The 19,785-nt window shown below is 45.9% G+C and overlaps 1 protein-coding gene and 1 long non-coding RNA gene across 2 annotated transcripts in view; one reads left to right on the forward strand and one right to left on the reverse strand.

The window, feature by feature from the left end:
• Window positions 1-6,885: 6,885 nt before the first annotated feature.
• Window positions 6,886-19,785, reverse strand: part of LOC115255233 (polyserase-2-like) — a 40,100-nt gene continuing 27,200 nt past the window's right edge. Inside the window, exon 3 of the mRNA XM_062855060.1 lies at window positions 6,886-7,770. Coding sequence (XP_062711044.1) covers window positions 6,898-7,770 — 873 coding nt within the window. The 3' untranslated portion in view covers window positions 6,886-6,897. The remainder of the gene's footprint in view (window positions 7,771-19,785) is intronic.
• On the forward strand, window positions 8,778-9,898 carry LOC115255237 (uncharacterized). Its single transcript, XR_003892140.2, has 4 exons — window positions 8,778-9,213; window positions 9,272-9,416; window positions 9,481-9,685; window positions 9,745-9,898. It is a non-coding gene; the product is annotated as an uncharacterized LOC115255237 (long non-coding RNA).

Below are 19,785 nucleotides of genomic sequence, written 5' to 3' on the forward strand. Positions count from 1 at the left end.
GCGTTTTCATATCTGGCCCCTTCCTGGGGTACCGATCCGGAACACCTAAATGGCCATAACTCCGGAACGGCTGGACCGATCCGAACCATTTTCAATAGGAAACAATGGGACCAGATTCCGCGTCGAATGAACTGTTGGTCATTAAAATCGGTTGAGGTTTACTGCCAAAAAGTGATGTGAGTTTTATTTGAACACACACATACACACACACATACATACACACCCACACACACACATACATACACACACACAGACATCACCTCGATTCGTCGAGCTGAGTTGATTGGTATATGTGACTCGACCCTCCGGACCTTCTATCAAAAAGTCATTTTTGGAGTGAACATATAGCCTTTCCAGTACACTTAGTGTACGAGAAAGGCAAAAATACATTTCTTCATATATTTTTGGAAATTTGATCAAGATTTAAGGAGATCGTCCCTAAAACTCGCCAATATCTTGAATTTCATCAATCTGACGCAAAACCTGCATTCAGATAATCGAATGGTATTGTATTCAGCTTTAAATTTATGGAAAAATATTTGAAATTGGTTGAATAAAACGCAAGATATATGAATTTTGGTAAATTTCATATTTTTAAAAGTTGTAAAACTCAATATTCTAGTCTAGTCTAGTCTACACATACACAGCCATTCATTGAAAGAATCCTGGAAAATGATAGAATCGACAACTTCTATCATTTTTCTTGTCATTATTAATGATTGCAGTACATCATAGATGCATTACAAGCATTAAAGCGGCCAGGCCTACTGTGCAGCGTTATTGATTCAACAAAGAAGCCATTGAGTGGGGACATCTCGTACCAACCTCTCAGCTTGAAATAAAAATAAACGTGAAAAACGGTGGGGGAGACGATGCTAAGAAGGTTAATGTCTCCCCTTGGTCCTTCGTCGTTGGTCCTGGGATGGAACACAGGTATTTGGTCCGTGTCCTGGCCCTAGTGCCTAGGCTTAAGCGCCTTTACTCGCTCTCTGAAAAAAAACTAAAAATTATGTTCCCGCTTAATACATATCAATTAGTGTCAATCAATCATGCAACATGAATGTAAAACGTTCTCACATATTTTCATTTTTCACTATTAGTTCGATAAGATTCTACTGAAAAGCTCATCAGCCGGATTTCAATTTCGGCTTATTAACCAAAAAACCATGCAAACCAAAAAAAAATGAGAGACCAATTTGCACATGGATATACGATCAGATCGCTTGCTAAAGCAGATCATTTTCATTTCAGAAACATATGATTAATAGTAAAATTAGAAAGATCTCACCATGTAAATGTCTTGCTCCAGCTAATCCAGCAATCTCAAACAGTAAACAAGAGCCATGAATTGCTGTCATATTTCCGCAGCGCAGCGGCAAGCAAAACGGTCCTTCTCAGAAACATTTCGAGCCGCGGCACACACAATAATATCCAGCGAATTTCACCAAACAGAGCGAACGCAATGTTGTCTATAGGCTGGCTGACCACTGTTTTCCTGTTTTTCTTTAATGAATCCGGGGGCCTCATCCGGTCTTAGAAGTGGGAGTCACTCACAGACAATCCTCAGGGTCTAATTCATCTTCATTTTTTTTCGCCTCCCGAAACAAACACACTTTCACACACGCGAAAATTACTTGGTTGTCGTTGTTCCGGCCAAATCACCAGTGGAATCACGAAAAAAAAATATACTGATTTGGGGACAACGAAGTTACCCGAAGTAAGGGATCTTTCACATGAAACTCAAACTAAGAGGAAACTTCCAAATTTATCAGAAACAAATAGTCCAAATGGCGTAGCGCTATCATCCGATTAGCGATTAGACCGTCGGAATTGAATTGAACGCGGAAACGATAGAAAACGTGACAGCTAACGAAAAAAGCAGCCACCCGCGCGCAAAGCCTACTGCACTTAAAATCTAAAAAAAAAAAAAAAAAAAAAAAAAAAAAAAAAAAAAAAAAAAAAAAAAAGTTGTAAAACTCAATATTGAGCTAAAACTTAAAAACTGCTCTACTTAAAATTTTTGGAAGCACGGTTTCGAAATCAGTGCTAAATTATACTTCAAAAATTTTGATCGTTGACAGACGTTCACGACTTTCGTTTTATTTTGTAAACTAGTGTTACCGGAGCGCTGCAGCGACAAGTGAGACGGGGTTGGAAACATCCAGCAAAGCTGGAAAAAATATGCACAACAAAAAAAACTCCGGTGGAATCCGTGGTGGAACAGTTGTCCTCTGCGGGGGCACCCTTTGAGCCACGCAATACGGATGCTTTGCGTTGATTACAAGTAAGTACGTTGAAATAATATAGTGAAACAAAGTGCACTTGTGGAATTAATACAAGTTGTGGCTGCTGAGCTCGATTTCCGAGTGATTAAATTAAATAAGAACTTCTCCCTAGCTCCGCTGTCGCCGAAGTTCAAGTGAAGTTCACTTTTGGTACGGTTAATATTTATCTGAACTTTGAGTAGTAAGTTCAAAACAAGTACGAAACAAGTTCGAAACGGAACTTTTCAAGTTGTTGGAATATGTCCAACTGAACTTTATTTGAGCTTGAGAGGCACGCAAAAGTTCAACATGAGTTCGGTTAAATTTTAATTGAACTCTGCTCAAAAGTTCAAAGTAAGTTTTTTTCTGGACCCCTTTTCTACTTTATGTCATTTTAAAGAGAAGTCAAAAGCTTGTACATGTACTTCCAAGTTCATAAACAATACATGAGTAACTTTTTGGAGAATTAAGCTCAACGAAACCTGAATTGAACCAAACTTGAACTTCTGAGTTCGTTCTTCAAGTGGAATCCGAACTTTTGGTTGCTTGGGTATTCTTTCTGTATTTGCATTTAGGGGAATTTTCTTCCCTTCTCTCATGTGAACTTCGATCACAACCGAATCAAATGCGATTGACGAAGTTTATCTTTGACGTAGAGTCATCTTTAACATATGGACTGGACACTGAAACGACTTCTAATATATAGGTTCGTCTGCGGGTTCGATTTTTGACAGTTTTCTCATGAGTTGTTATGTATTTCAAACTTTAGTCAAACTGAAGCTTAATATTGCAATAACGGTTAAGCACGCTGTAATGATACTTATATACCTCGTCACCCACTTCATGCAACTACATTAGTGGTCTAATAATACTTAGCGCGCTCGGCATAGTTCCATCATGCCGCTCAAAGTGTTGCCATAAATAACGCTTAGTTAGCACAACCCAATTATCTGGCTGGTGGGGCATGGGAGCCTGAGCTTCAACTGTTAATGCAATCAGAGATCACTCAGATCTTGACTCAGACTTAGACGTAGACGTAGGCGATCCTATATATGAAGAGTTGTCTAAGTATTTTCAGGTTAGTTTGGCTAGAAAGCCTAAGATGCCATTAACAGGTGCAACATGACAAGATAATATATCATATGGTTTATGTAATGTAAAACAATACAACATAACAAAAGAGAATCATTCCAAAACCATTTGATTAAATGTATAGCCAGTAGTGAAATCTATATAAATAAAAATGGAATGGTGTTTGTATGTCACGAATAGGCTCGGGAACGGGTCAACGGATCTGTATCATTCTTTCAGTGTTTCATTCGTTCAGGACTCCGACGTGTTCGTACGAAAAAATAATTGGGCAAATCGACCGGGAATGCACCAAAAACAAAAAAGTTTGAAACTATATTTTGTGGGACATTTTCTTACGAAGCTGCATGTCAAAAATCACAGTAGGCAGACAGAACGATGTTTGCCGGGACAGCTAGTTACAAATGAAAACAATATATTTACAGTACATTTTATTGTTTGAAACCATACATGTACCATACAACGCACGGTATATTGAAATCCACGTATCAGTAATTAGAACAATTCATTTACAATAGAATGTGTTGTTTTGTAAAATTTTATATATGGAGTAAAATATTTTTTTGTATTGTTACGATACTTAACTACCTGTATACTATATTGTAAAAATCTTATTAACAATTCACTGTATGCTGTCTACATTACATATTATTGTTTTTGTATTTTTATTTTTACAGAGATGTCTATTGTAAAAATATTGTTCTAAATAGTACTGTTACAATACAACGTTCGGTTTTTCTACTGTTATTCGGGAAGTTCCTACCTCATGCTTCCACGGGTCAAGCGATGACAAAGACCGCCAGCTGAGAGTTATGTGCTTAAGCTAAGTTTCGTGTTGCCAAGTAGAGCGCTCAAGTAAAATTCCCTCTTTTTCCGCAAGTAATTTTGACAACTGATCCAGTATGGGGAGAAACGTTACTTTTTCTTACGGAATAATAGCGCGGACAATTTTTCCGCAAGGAAAAGTGACAGCTCCATTTGATTCGCACGGGAGGCGTTATGAGTGTTACACTTTTATCCTTACTGGCCATCTGTGAACCGCTCAAGTAATTTTGAAGCGGAATCATTACTTGACCATTACTTGTCCTATCTTTTTGCACAGTACGTACGAAGTGGAAACTAGCCATTAGCTGGTAGTGCAGCTTGGGCAATGTTGTCCTTCTGACTACAGCTAGATTGAGGAGGTACGTCTCGAGTGTCTGTTCACCAAGGAGGTGAGGGCCCAAACAGCGTCTGATCTGGCATCCAGCGGCTGAGTATGAAATGCTCCTATGGTGGCAGCCCCACCACGGTGGATAGGAGACGTTAGGCCAACAACCTACTGTTTCCGAAACCAAAAAAACCGTTAAGAGTCCATTAGACGAGCAAGTATATTTGTAATTGTAGACCGACATTTATCCAAGGTTGCCATGTTTCACGTTGTGTTGGTCATTTGTTGAACTTGTTTGGCCAAATATTTGTCATCATAGCAAACAGTCTAATGACACCTTTACAGAAACCGAAAATGAAAGATAACGAACTGATTGAACGGCAACGACTTTTTGCGCGAAACAACGGACAAGAATTGGTACTCAGAATGTATTAACCCTAGCCCAGCAGGGCAAACTGGCACAACTAGCCAATGAGGCATGCCGTATAAAGCTTGAGATCCTAGGACTGAGCGAAGCTCGTTGGCCGATCTTTGGAGAACACAGATTGGCGTCGGGTCAAATTCTGCTGTACTCTGGCCTACGAGGTGAACACACTCCTCGCCACCGTGGAGATGGTTTCCTATTCAGCGATCACGCCCACGCTGCGCTCATGAAGTGGGAACCTATTAATGAGAGGATAATTGTAGCCAGATTCGGGTTCGAAACCTAACCATGATCCAATGTTACGGCTGTTCACTTTCTTTAAGCATTTTGGCCCTGCATTCGCACCCCAACAGCAACTCTTCATTGTTATCACACATAAAATCGCATTATGTCAACATAAACACTTCTAGCTTATGCGAGTTTGTATGCACACTTTAACGGGTTTATTTGTACTTTTATGCGATTTCATCCGTACACCAATGCGAGTTAAACAGACACAACAAGAAAAGTACCAAGCGAAGTCGTATAATCATCGCAGTACGCAATTATGCGAATTCATTTGACGCTTTGCGGGTTTACTCGCACGTTTTTGCGTATAAGTAAAGATCATCGTAATAAAACATCAGAAAAGCATCAACTACGATGTACTCATACCAAATAAAAATTGATTTGTATTCTTATATGACTTTATCTGATGCGTCGTAATAAGTTCAAAAAATCTCATTATATGCGACAAATATTGTCCGTCCGCTGTACATATATATGCGATAGTGATTTAAAATAGTACTTTATACGATGTACAGCGTGCATTCTTATGCGATTCCTGGTTGTCTGGGTAAGTATAAAATGATTTTCGAAAACATTCTAAAGTTTTCAAACTTTTTTCCGTTTGCTTTTTGCGACAGAATCAACATTGAAGTTTGCGAATTGGACGAGGGAAAATTAAACTTGGCATTTCATTAAATTTCAAACATAAAATTAATTTTTGAAATGTCAAATTGAAACATACTGGAATATTTTATATTCCGACCGGCGCTTTAAGCAACTATGCCACACAACATGTAATGATTCTGCGGAATAGGAAGCTAACTGACTCAGAAGCCACACCATGAACACACCTTTTTCACAAATCCATCTCTGTTCCGGCTTACATGCCAATCCACAACACACTCGCGTTTGTTTCCACTAACTAAAAGTGAGAGCGAATTGTTTTATGAATCCGAGACTTACTCTCGCACTCTGCATACCTAGCCACCAAGCAGTCTGTTTGTTGGTGTGTAATTAAGTATGCGTCGAGAGCTCGGCACGGTCGCGCGCTTGACGACTAACTGTGCCGATGCGATGCAATCTAGGATACAATGATATAGAAGACCTCGGACTATGCAAATTTGTTTTTTTTTGTGTGATCAAAGGCCACACAGGAGAAGGGATTCGGAATCTCCCAAAAAATGACCAGGTTGTTAATAGACGCCCCCCAACAACGGCTTCTGCTATGTGAAAAAACATATTTGAAACCCCTGAAATAAATAAAACACGATGAACTTTTCTTCTAAAAACTTAAATTTTCATCTCTGGACTTCTGTGAACTAGGTGAGGTATTTAGTTCCCGATTTACCCATTTGACCCCTGTGTACGGTACTTGATAAACGGTTGTTAAGTGAAACTAACTTCAAAAACCTGAGTCCTCAGACTTTGCATCGTTAGCTTTCTTTCAGCATAAACATCTGGCTGCCATCAACGGCAAGCTTTTCGATTGTGGAGCGGACCTGGTGTGATGGTTAGAACACTTGACTATCTCGCCGAGGACCTGGGATCGAATCCCACTCCCGACAAACTCGCAAAATGTGAGTTCTTCCTTCGGAAGGGAAGTAAAGCGTGGGTCCCGAGATGAACTGGCCTAGGTCTAAAAATCTCGTTAATACAGATAAAAAAAAAAAAGCTTTTCGATTTAGATATGATTTATAACCAACTCAAGGTTTTATTTGTACCAGATCAATCAAAGGTATCAACGGAGGTGGTGGTATCACCAAAGGTACCTTCCCGACACTGTCTCTTGGACAACAAATGAACCCCACATCCCCCTCGAACCCACACATGGTCACACCAGTCCGGTTCCGTTTCTGCCGCTCGACTTCCGCACCACAACCCCAATGACTAAGGCAAACACCTTCTGCTCCATCCCGTGTGCTGCACGGCTTGAAAAACAATGAAGAAGTGTCATCCTCTGGAAAGGTAATGGGCGGTTCTGGAGTGACCGATCGGTCGAGCACAAACGATACTATCCACGCCATGTAGGAGTCAAGTTTGAGCACGGTTAGCGGATGGTAAGATCCGCATTCGCCCGGTTCAACGTTGATACCCTGTAGAGTGGAGTGACTGCGATCGAGCAATGGCCCTCCTTCATCGACTTTACACAGTCCTGGAATAAGGCGGTAATTTGCATCCCAACAGTCCATATTAACGCTCGAATCGTTACATTTATGTCGAACTGGGAGAAACATGTGGTCCCTGGTGTTGCTGGTTGTGTTACGCAGTATTCTGAAGGAGTTCAAGCCATAATCGAATGAGCCGGATGCTGGACAAGCCGGAGCAATATCTGAGTTTATCTTCACGTATGATTTCAGTCTTATAAGAGCAATGTTGTCCTGTGATAATCCCGGCGTATAGTTAGGATGACGTCTAACTTCGGTTATGTTCACTGCTTGTCCTAAAATTGTGATGAATTGTGGCGCTTTGCCTGCCGAGTCCATGGTACAGCTTGCTGATGTGACGACTGTATTGTAATCGATCAGTGTTCCGGCACATCGAGAGCTGTGTACTCCATACTCCCAGTGAAGCTCAACCTGCGAGAAGATAAATTTGTAATACGTTACTAGTATATATGAAAAAAGTATAGCAGATGGTTCTATTTAGTCTTCGAGCTCTTTTTTCAACGGTTGAATCGGATCAGAGCATCTTACATGAGATAGACAAAATGAACGAGACAGGAAACAAGTTCACACATTTCAAAAAATGATCAACTTGCTATAACTTTTCAAAAAATGCATCAAAATCTCTCAAATTTTCACTGTAAGTTGATCAACTAATCATCGATCCAAATTTGGGAAAGATTGAGCAATTCTACTTGAAATTAGAATGATTCTAGTAAAAGGCATAATAACCTCTTTTTTGAAAAGCTAAAAACTGAAAGTGAAAAGTGCCTGTCCCGATCAGTGATGTCAGATTTTTTCACAAGTGCTTCCGTAGATGAAAATTGATGAGGGGGGGGGGAGAATTTCAGAATTTTTATTCCGTAGATTCAGGTTGAAAATCCGTAGATTTCCCGTAGCTTTCCGTAGGTTTCCGTATAAAAACCGGGTTTTCTGTAGATTTATTCTACGGATCCGTAGTTCCGTAAAATAAGCGCAATTCCGTAGATCTACGGAAATTTCCGTAGATCTGGTAACGCTGGTCCCGATCATTTTGTCTATCTCCTGTATGTTAAAGTTTGATGAGTTCTTCTTTATTAAAAAATATACCTGGAAGAGTATAACCACTACGGCAGTTTCCTTTCCTGACATTGTATCCTTTTTAAAATCTTGCGTATTTTTGTGCATGCACAATTTGATAAAAAAAAAACATAAAAATTTCTAGTGGAATAACTTGATAATAAGACAATTCACATCGTCTTCAGCCAGAGGCTTCACAGACTGAACACATTACTTACACTAGACAACGGACAACACACAGAACACCCAGTGGCCCAGTGATGAATTTTTCGTTTGACGAAAAGTTTCCACCGACTGGAGCGGGAATCGAACCCACACTCCGAGACTTACGATACGCCTAGACGACTGCCGCCGCTAACCGCTGTTACATTACAATTAGATTTTGAGCCTTTTTTGTTATGTGTGCAATATTCAAACACCAAACGTCAACACATCACCTCACTGGGAACACGATCTTGAAAACAAATGAGAAGAAAAAATTGTTTGCCCTCGGCCGGCCACTGAACGAAAAGCAGCTACATCCGCTTCGCATCACGGCACACGAACATCAGCATCGATCGGACGGAGAGTGAAGAAAGTCGAGTTGCATGCCGGAGTGGGTGAAGTGTTGTCCGTCGAAAACAGTCGGTGCAAGTGAATTCTTGGAGCCTCACTCGGAGTGCAGGAAGAGTGTATAAATTAAAAGCCACTCACAACTTCAAACCCGCTAATTGTCCCCTGCAAGTGGCCAGCATCCGCGGAATACCGAATCCTTCATCTCGAGAGCACACCACGAAAAACTGGCGTGGTTTCGCACAGGTGAGTCCTCGCTGTCCGACCAAGCAGGACAATCGGCTCACAATTCATTTTACTCCAGAAAATCAACCGCGACGAGCACGGCCAAGTGACTGCGGGAGCGATCATTGTGCGTCTTTGGATAACCGGACACGCACAGAACTGTCCCGGGAGGAACACCCGGGGAATCCAGGTCGAAACCGTTCCCATCGAATGTGGATGTGCAGGTGAGAGAAATTGACCATTATTTCGGGAAAACACCAGCTTACGAAATGACACCGTGTCTTACAGCTTGGATGCGAGCATAACCTCGTGTGACGGGCACAATTTGAGTGCGTAGGTGTTAAATTGCGATCCAGCGATAGCATCCGGCAGACGACATCATCTGAGAGACGACAGCACTGCCCAGCGGTACGACGATTGACATTGTAGTTGCACGATAGTCGGAGCACAACAGCATCTTCCCAAATTGTGCGGAAAGCAGCAGTGGAACCTGGTGAGTCATTAATAGACCAGTGCTGTGTACGACGAATGACACTCTTATTCTTTGCGCAGATCAACGGTGCCTCTTCGAAAAACGATCTTGTAGACTGGCAGATCGACATCCGGGAAACCGCCAGAGCTGCAGGTAGCTAGAAAAGCCTTCACAGAGAAGTGAGTGTACCGAAACTGCCTTGATTCCTGGCCTCGTTGCTAATTTTGGATGTTCGGCCAGGGCTTTCCAGACTAGCAGTTCGAGACGGCCATTCAGGCCGGTCCAAGTATCGACTAGTGCGGCATCGGACGAGGCGAGAGGACACACGATCGCGATTACGGACAGGAGGAGAGCACCTCTGGACACGCTCCAGGTGGCCAAATCCAGCGGCAAAGGAGGTCCGTGGATAATCGCGGCGACCGACTCCAGATTTCACACGCTGTCCCCGGCTCGGCGGCACGGATTTGCACGCAGTGGCCTGACGAACGGCGGTCGTGTTGGAGCATGCCAGGAAAGCGGTCCCGGTAGAAGAATGGGTGCACCCGAGAAGATCGTGAGTACTAAAGTACGAAGAAAATTGGGAATGAAAGGTTAGAGAAAAGGTTAAGCAGGAGTTAGGGATTCGAGGCAGGAAAGATCATCTATCACCAATGTGAATAAAGGGTTGCACACTATGATTTTGTAATTTGTGGCGTTAATTTGTTACTAGCCGGTCCGATCAATGCCCCTTTTCATTAGCAAAGATCGTTTCACAACATTGGCGCCCAACAAAACGAACCATTTTAGTTTGTGGTTTGTAGATTTTAGAATTTGTGTTCTGTTTGTGGCACAATTCTGTAATTTTGTAGCACATTTGTAGAACCTACCACATTTTTAGTTTTTGTCTAGTTGGCTAATTAAGACCTTTTGGATCATGGATCCAGCAAGCCTGTTAGAAGAAGAGATCAGTTACGAACTGGCCTTGCGCCACGTAAACAATCTCGGAGCACTTCCTCGCAGGGCAAGAGCAGTTCGCTTGCGTGCTCTTATGCAGGAAGATGAGATAAAAGGAATACTTTACGACAATTCCTCCCACGTTATGGATGTGGGGGACAATATCAGTCAATGTCAATCTCGCGTGCGTGAATTAATACCCGAAGTGGAAGCAGCATTGAAGCGCGGTGATCTCCCAGCAGTTCGTTTACTACGGTCGCGGTTAGTGCACTATCGGGACAGACTATCCATCGTGGATCCACCGGTAGCTTTCCTCGACACACACGCAGCCGTGGCGCTTTTAGTGCAGTTTTCCCTGGAAGATGTGGACGATGCGCTGGGAAGAACGAAGAAAAGTGCCAGACCAGTGAACAGTGACAGTGCCAACAGAAGCAGTACCGGTGCAGTTCCAAAAGTGACGACGCAATCTTCGACCGTGACTGAAGCAGACTTCCTAGGATTCGACGACAATGGAAATCCAGTCAACCATTCGAGTGCATCGAATCAAGCGTCCATCATCCATGCTGAGCGACAACAGCGACATTCGGCATCTCCAGCAACTGATCCGACAGCAGCTAGACCTCAACACGACAGCTCTACACTCCACGACAACGGGAGAGGCGCTGCATCCTTAGAAGCCATGCGTACCACGCGAGGAAGAGGTTGGAGCGCGGTTGGTCAGCGAGTCGTCCCGAACAACAGGTTTGAAGCGCAGAAAAACTCCAGCTGGCGAGAACCAACAATGGGCAGCACCATTCCACCACCGCCATATGAACCGATAAGGACCGAAGCGGGCGAAGCTGATGCGAGAGGTGACTACAACCAACTGCGGGCCGATCTACTGCGACAGCTGAACTACAGGCCGCAAGAACACGTTCCAAGACCGCTGTTAGAAGAAAGAAGAACGTTGAAGGCCATCCATAACTGGCCGTTCAGATATAAGGGCGAGAAGGATGGGTCGTCGCTGAACACCTTTCTGCAACGTGTCGAAATCTTCGCTGCATCGGAAGGAGTAACGGAGAACGTGCTGCTAAGGAACGTCAAACATCTGCTTCTGGACGACGCGCTCAACTGGTACAGCAGTGTCTACGTGTCGGGAGAGTTGGTAACCTGGGACGATTTCAAGCGGCTGATCAGGCAAGAATTCTTGCCGGCGAGCTACGCTTACATTCTGCGGGCCGAAGCATACCACCGCTTGCAGGGCGAAGAAGAACCGTTCTACAAATTCTACCAAGATATATCCACTCTCTTCCAATACGTGGATCCTCCGGTGACTGATCAAGAGAAGCTGTTCATCATCAAGAAGAACATGAACTCCACGTATGGTCTGTTGGTGAAGGCGTGCAAGGAATTAGACGAACTCCGGAAGCTACAGGATCATCAGCGACGGATATCGCTACCGTATGGGGCACTAATTGAACCAGCGCTGGCTACTCCAAACTCTTCGCTACGCTCATCGAAGCCACAACAGCCGCTCCAAAGGTTTGGAAAGGTCCACGCTTTGGAAACGGAAAGCTTTCACAGCTATGGAGAGAGCAGTTCGCAAACAGCCTACGGTGCAGAAGCAGAACAAGTGTCGCAGGACGAAGAAAAGATGGATCAGCGGATGGAAGCCCTGTTACAGCAGGTGAATGCGTTGAAGCTGAGATTCGACCGTCGAGAAGCCATAGGAAGGCAGTCACCCAACCAACAGTTCCCACAAATGTCAGCGAGCAATCCTAACAACCATCGTCAAGTTCCTGAGGCAAACAACGCTCGAGATCCACCGGCGGCGATGATTTGCTGGAACTGTGACGAAGGAGGACACCGGTTCATGGACTGCGCCAAACCCCAGGCAGTACTGTTCTGCTATCGCTGTGGACAAAAGGGATTCTCGTTGCGAAGTTGCCCGACCTGTCTTCAACGCTCGGGAAACGCGCAAGCGGGGAGCCAGTAGCAGAGGGTAGGACATCCTCGCCTCAATTCGACGATCCCTCTACAATTCCTGACCTAGTTCAGATCAACTCACTGATCATCAACCCCGACAACGACAATCGTCCGCACGCAGTGGTAGACATACTCGGGAAACAAGTTACCGGATTACTCGACAGCGGTGCCAACTGTTCGATTCTAGGAGGCGACAACGTAAAGATGGCGAAGGAACTAGGCTTGCAGCAAATAGCTCTGGTAGGAGGCATCAAGACGGCAGACGGAACTGAGCATCGCATACAATCGTATACCCGATTGCCGATAGCCTACAACAACAAAAATGAAGTCGTGTCGATGTTGCTCCTTCCCACGTTGCCGACCTGTGTGATCTTCGGGATGAACTTCTGGAACGCCTTTAGCATTAAACCTGTGTGCTGCACGATAAACCTGGAGGCTGAAAAGGAGGTCGCGCCGCAACAAGAATCCATGAAACCGTTGTCAGAAGAAGAGAAGCAGATACTGGACGAAGCCATAAGCCACTTCCCGAAGGCCGAACCCGGAAGACTCGGAAGAACAGACCGTTACGTACATCGAATCGACGTTGGAGAAGCGAAACCACGAAAACAGCGCTACTATCCCATGTCCAAATACGTTCTCGACGAGGTGAATAAGGAGATCGACCGGATGCTGGAGCTCGACGTGATAGAAGAGGCACTATTCTCGCCGTGGAACAATCCGCTGGTTGCCGTGAAGAAGAAGACCGGTCAGTACCGTGTCTGTCTAGATGCCCGTCACCTTAACTCGGTGATGGTTAACGAGGGGTATCCCATCCCACAGATATCGGCAATCATGAACAACCTCAGCGGATGCACCTACATCTCGGCGATCGACCTAAAAGATGCCTTCTGGCAAATGCCATTGGAAGAGAAATCCCGGCCGGTGACAGCTTTTACAGTCCCGCAAAGAGGTCACTTCCAGTTCAAGGTCGTCCCCTTCGGACTGTGTACAGCGAGTCAAGCTCTGGCACGGCTAATGACGCACATCTTCGCCGACCTGGAACCTCACGTATTCCACTACCTGGACGATATAATCATCTGCTCACGCACCTTTGACGAGCACATCAAGCTGATGAAAGAAGTGGCAAAGCGGCTAAGGGACGCTGGACTGACTATCTCCGCCGAGAAGTCGAAGTTCTGTCTGGAGGAGATGAAGTACCTGGGATATGTGCTGAATCAAAGCGGATGGAACGTAGATCAGGAGAAGATTGAGTGCATCGTGCGTTTCCCAGCCCCGCAATGCAGGAAGGAGGTACAGCGGTTCTTAGGGATGTGCAACTGGTACCGCAGGTTCATTGCGAACTTCTCCAGAATTGCAGTACCGTTGACGGAGCTGACGAAGACGAAAACCAAGTTCCGGTGGTCGAAAGATGCAGAAGACGCGTTCCTGAAACTTAAATCAGCCTTGGTAGCAGCACCAGTCCTAGCGATGCCAGATCACACGAAACCGTTTGCCATTGCATGCGATGCGAGCGATGTAGCGATTGGTGCGGTACTGACGCAGGAGACAGACGGGGAAGAACATCCTATTGCCTACTTCTCCCAGAAACTGTCTTCGTCAGAGCGAAAGTATTCTGTGACAGAACGTGAATGTTTGGCCGTCATCCGGGCGATAGAGAAGTTTAGAGGGTACGTAGAAGGCACGAAGTTCACGGTACACTGCGATCACTCTGCCTTAAGCTATCTGAGATCAATGAAGAACCCGACAGCACTCATGAGTCGCTGGATACTTAGATTGAACGCCTTTGACTTCGACATCAAATACCGGAAGGGAGAAATCAACACGGTACCGGATGCTCTGTCCAGAATTGTCAGCACGTTAGTATTCGCTGCGGATGCTTCCGTCGATCAGTGGTACCAAAAGTTAACGGAACGAGTGCAGCAAGACGGGGATAAGTTTCCAGACTTCCGCCTGGTGAACCAAGAACTCTACAAGAACTGCAGCTGTAGGAATGAAGAAGGCGCGCTGACACACCGGTGGAGGAAGGTAGTTCCGCTCAATCAGCGAGCTGAAGTGATTGCGAAGTTCCACGACTCAACATCAGGAGCGCATCTCGGATTCCAGAAGACTTGGCAGAAGCTGCAGAACCACTTTTACTGGCCGAAGATGATGGAGGACGTCGCACGGTACGTGAGGGGATGCGAGACATGCAAAGCCAGCAAAGCGCCGAACAGAACAATGATGCCGAACATGGGTGGTCCCAAACCTGCCCGTGTACCTTGGGAATTGGTGTCGGTCGACTTCGTAGGTCCTTTCACTCGCTCTCGTGCCGGAAACACAGTGATGCTCGTCGTAGTGGACTGGGTGACGAAATACGTTGTCGTTCATCCGATGAGATCTGCGGACTCCGTTAAAATGGTGGAATTCCTAGAACAGCAAGTCTTCCTACGCTACTCTCGACCACGGATCATTCTCTCGGACAACGGGAAGCAGTTTCTGTCGGCTGCCTTCAAAGCGTTGATCGCAAAGCACAACATCATTCACATGAAGACTGCGTTCTACTGTCCGATGGTGAACAATGCCGAGAGAGTGAACAGAGTCCTCATCACCTGCATACGAGCCCTGTTGGATGAAGATCACCGAGGCTGGGACGAAAACCTGCAAGCGATCGTAGCAGCCATCAACGGAGCGAAGCACGAGGCGACCGGTGTCAGCCCGCACTATGCGAACTTCGGTAGGGAGCTGATACTGCACACTGATCTGTATACTCAGCAGGAGTTGAACACGCCCGACGATCCGAAAGTGGCGCAGGACGTACGGCTATCGGCGATTCGTCGTATCCACCAGTTCATCATCCAGCGCATAAAGAACAACCACGAAAAGACGAAGCAGCGATACAATCTGCGGACACGCGACATCGTTTTCAAGGTTGGTGATCTCGTCTGGCGTAGAACCTTCACGCAGTCTTCCAAGGTGGATCACATCAACCGCAAACTCGACTCCAAATTCGCTCCGGCGACGGTGGTGAAGATCCTGGGAAGCAATCTCTACGTGCTGGAAGACGTGAAGGATGGCAAGCGAGGACAGTATCATGCCAAGGACATAAAGCCAGACTAACGAAGTAATTCCACAAGCTATGTAAGCAGCAACAGCTGTCAACTACGAATTATCTTCGGAGAATCACCAAAATACGCGAAGCGGTCAAGATTCCATGGTGCAGAGCGAGAAACCAGACAACGCCCAAGGGTAGCAGAAGGAACGCAGTGAAGAAGAGACACAACGCGCTCCGCAAACACGGAGGACCCTGACGGTGCTGCGTCGCACAAGAATCGTCTCTGCTGTGGAGTCTAGTTCATCGTTCAGCGGCACTCTTTGACAACGGAGCCTAGGCGAACACGGATTAGATCCCAGTCGAGCTCCCAAACCAGGTCGAGCGTACACAGTCAGGTGTGATGAGCAACAACTTTTTATAAACTACCTCTCCACCTTGACCATCATACAGCTATGTACACAAATTCGTTTGTCGACTACGAACTTCCTAAGAAGTAAAAACACGCTTTGCGGTCAAGACAACGGTTCATCAGCAGCGAGAATCAGCGGTACACCAACACTTCTATCGCGCCAAGAAGTGTACCGCGCGCCGTTCGCGATCGTGAGAAATCGCACCCTGCATCTTTGGAAACGGGGAGCAGGGATCTCTGCAGTACACCAGCTGGCTTCTGGATAGGAGGAGTGGAGAGTCGGAGATCGACGACCAACAATCGGTTCGACGCGGCTTGAAGCTTACGGCCACTATCGGGCGCAGCGGAATCGCACCTGGGAGTACTGGGAGAGGAGGAGTACGTAGCAGCGCCTACGGCAGGCGAGGGAGATTGGGACCCCGAAAACTATCCAGCGAGTAGGGAGGCTCCAAATACCGGAAATTGAGACAACGCGATAAGACCACAACCTACGGCAGGTTCGGGAGATTGGGACCCTGAAAGCAACTCAGCGAGTAGGGAGGCTCCAAATGCCATGAACAGCGACTGCATGAAGCCTACGGAGGGCTCGGGAGATTGGAACCCTGAAAGTTGGAGGATGGCCCCAAATACCAACAGAAGTGTCGGCACAGTGAAGGTAGGAGGACACAGCCGGCGAGGGAGATTGGGACTCCGAAAGCTAGTAAGGTGACGCCAAATGCCATCGACGAACAAGCTATGCAGACAGCGAGCAGGGAGCTGTTAACGACGAGCCGACGAGCCACTGAAACACGTCCTACGGCAGTGGCTAGAGGACCAAGATCATCAAGCGAAACCTCGCCGTTCCTTGCAGCACAGTGGACCAACACATCAGAATCATCTGTCGCACACGGTCTAAACCTCAAACACAACGACCCGCCAGACAGTGAGGGACCCTTGGTAGTCGACCACGGAATTGAAGGACCTGCAGCTTCGCGAATACGCCACCGATCATCCTATCGGGCACCAAAACTGCTGTGGAGAATCCCACCGAGTGGCATTGACAAACATCCAGGCACAGGTCTTGAACTAAGTGGTAGTCGGTTGCATGGGGGTCACTACGAAAAACTTCCATAAAAGCAACGCGACCGGGGGGCGCGGTAAAACCTCCTTTCTGGGCTCGTAGTGATTCAGGACGACCAAATCCGACCTTTACTCAATCGTGACTGACAACATCCACTGTAAACGTTCATATATTAGCCAACACTAGCCGTAATTTTCGTTACATGTTTTGATCTTTAGTTTTATTGTAGCTCTTAAAACTAGAATAGATCATACTGAGTGTTTTGCCACAGGAACGGCATAGCACAGAAGATGGGACAAGAACTAGCGCAGAGACATTTGCTCATTTGTGAGCGTTCAGATCACATTTGGCAGGGCTCGCTGCCGTTATGTTTGTTTTGATTATGTTTTGAGCTTTTGGATCTGGCGAACAACAAGGTTCGCGTTTGTTAGTTTTGCTGTAGTTATCGACATCTTGAGGTCTACTCAAAAGATAACCTTCAGATCTGCTCCAGTCTCTCTGCGACTTCTTGTAGAAGTGAGTCTAAGAGTTTTTTGTGAGCTGCCTGTCAGCGCTCACAAAAAACTCTGCGCCTGTGGTAAGGTTGTGTTACATTACAATTAGATTTTGAGCCTTTTTTGTTATGTGTGCAATATTCAAACACCAAACGTCAACACATCACCTCACTGGGAACACGATCTTGAAAACAAATGAGAAGAAAAAATTGTTTGCCCTCGGCCGGCCACTGAACGAAAAGCAGCTACATCCGCTTCGCATCACGGCACACGAACATCAGCATCGATCGGACGGAGAGTGAAGAAAGTCGAGTTGCATGCCGGAGTGGGTGAAGTGTTGTCCGTCGAAAACAGTCGGTGCAAGTGAATTCTTGGAGCCTCACTCGGAGTGCAGGAAGAGTGTATAAATTAAAAGCCACTCACAACTTCAAACCCGCTAATTGTCCCCTGCAAGTGGCCAGCATCCGCGGAATACCGAATCCTTCATCTCGAGAGCACACCACGAAAAACTGGCGTGGTTTCGCACAGGTGAGTCCTCGCTGTCCGACCAAGCAGGACAATCGGCTCACAATTCATTTTACTCCAGAAAATCAACCGCGACGAGCACGGCCAAGTGACTGCGGGAGCGATCATTGTGCGTCTTTGGATAACCGGACACGCACAGAACTGTCCCGGGAGGAACACCCGGGGCATCCAGGTCGAAACCGTTCCCATCGAATGTGGATGTGCAGGTGAGAGAAATTGACCATTATTTCGGGAAAACACCAGCTTACGAAATGACACCGTGTCTTACAGCTTGGATGCGAGCATAACCTCGTGTGACGGGCACAATTTGAGTGCGTAGGTGTTAAATTGCGATCCAGCGATAGCATCCGGCAGACGACATCATCTGAGAGACGACAGCACTGCCCAGCGGTACGACGATTGACATTGTAGTTGCACGATAGTCGGAGCACAACAGCATCTTCCCAAATTGTGCGGAAAGCAGCAGTGGAACCTGGTGAGTCATTAGTAGACCAGTGCTGTGTACGACGAATGACACTCTTATTCTTTGCGCAGATCAACGGTGCCTCTTCGAAAAACGATCTTGTAGACTGGCAGATCGACATCCGGGAAACCGCCAGAGCTGCAGGTAGCTAGAAAAGCCTTCACAGAGAAGTGAGTGTACCGAAACTGCCTTGATTCCTGGCCTCGTTGCTAATTTTGGATGTTCGGCCAGGGCTTTTCATTCCAGACTAGCAGTTCGAGACGGCCATTCAGGCCGGTCCAAGTATCGACTAGTGCGGCATCGGACGAGGCGAGAGGACACACGATCGCGATTACGGACAGGAGGAGAGCACCTCTGGACACGCTCCAGGTGGCCAAATCCAGCGGCAAAGGAGGTCCGTGGATAATCGCGGCGACCGACTCCAGATTTCACACGCTGTCCCCGGCTCGGCGGCACGGATTTGCACGCAGTGGCCTGACGAACGGCGGTCGTGTTGGAGCATGCCAGGAAAGCGGTCCCGGTAGAAGAATGGGTGCACCCGAGAAGATCGTGAGTACTAAAGTACGAAGAAAATTGGGAATGAAAGGTTAGAGAAAAGGTTAAGCAGGAGTTAGGGATTCGAGGCAGGAAAGATCATCTATCACCAATGTGAATAAAGGGTTGCACACTATGATTTTGTAATTTGTGGCGTTAATTTGTTACTAGCCGGTCCGATCAATGCCCCTTTTCATTAGCAAAGATCGTTTCACAACACCGCACGGCCACGAAGCCCACCAAATGTCAACAGATACAAATCCCCAAGCCTTGAGTGGTTTGAAGCCTCCTGTGAATTTTATTTTAGGATTTAACTCAACTAAATATTGAAACATTTAAATAAACTTTCTAGAATTTGCACGAAAAGATTTTCCAATATCACAAAATTGTTCTTGCAGCACCGTCTTCGCATAACGATCTAAAGTAGTTTTGATCTTGTACCGACTTTTCGAACTCTCTTCAAATGAGTGTAATCAGTTCTTCTTCTTCTCCTCTGTGGCTCTACGTCCCCAGTGGGACCAGTGGAATTAAAACAACATAGTACATCATTATAAAAAAGTTTTTGAAACTATTTTTGTTTTTGTTTAAAATAAAAATTTACACCACAAAGTTAATTTAGGAGGTTTACTTCTCTGAGGAAGGAGACAGTGAAAATAGGCTTGAAGATTAACTCGATCAACGCGCAAGCCGCCATTTTAACGAATTTT

The sequence above is a fragment of the Aedes albopictus genome, chromosome 2 (genome assembly GCF_035046485.1).
Source record: "Aedes albopictus strain Foshan chromosome 2, AalbF5, whole genome shotgun sequence".
Taxonomy (NCBI): Eukaryota; Metazoa; Arthropoda; class Insecta; order Diptera; family Culicidae; genus Aedes; species Aedes albopictus.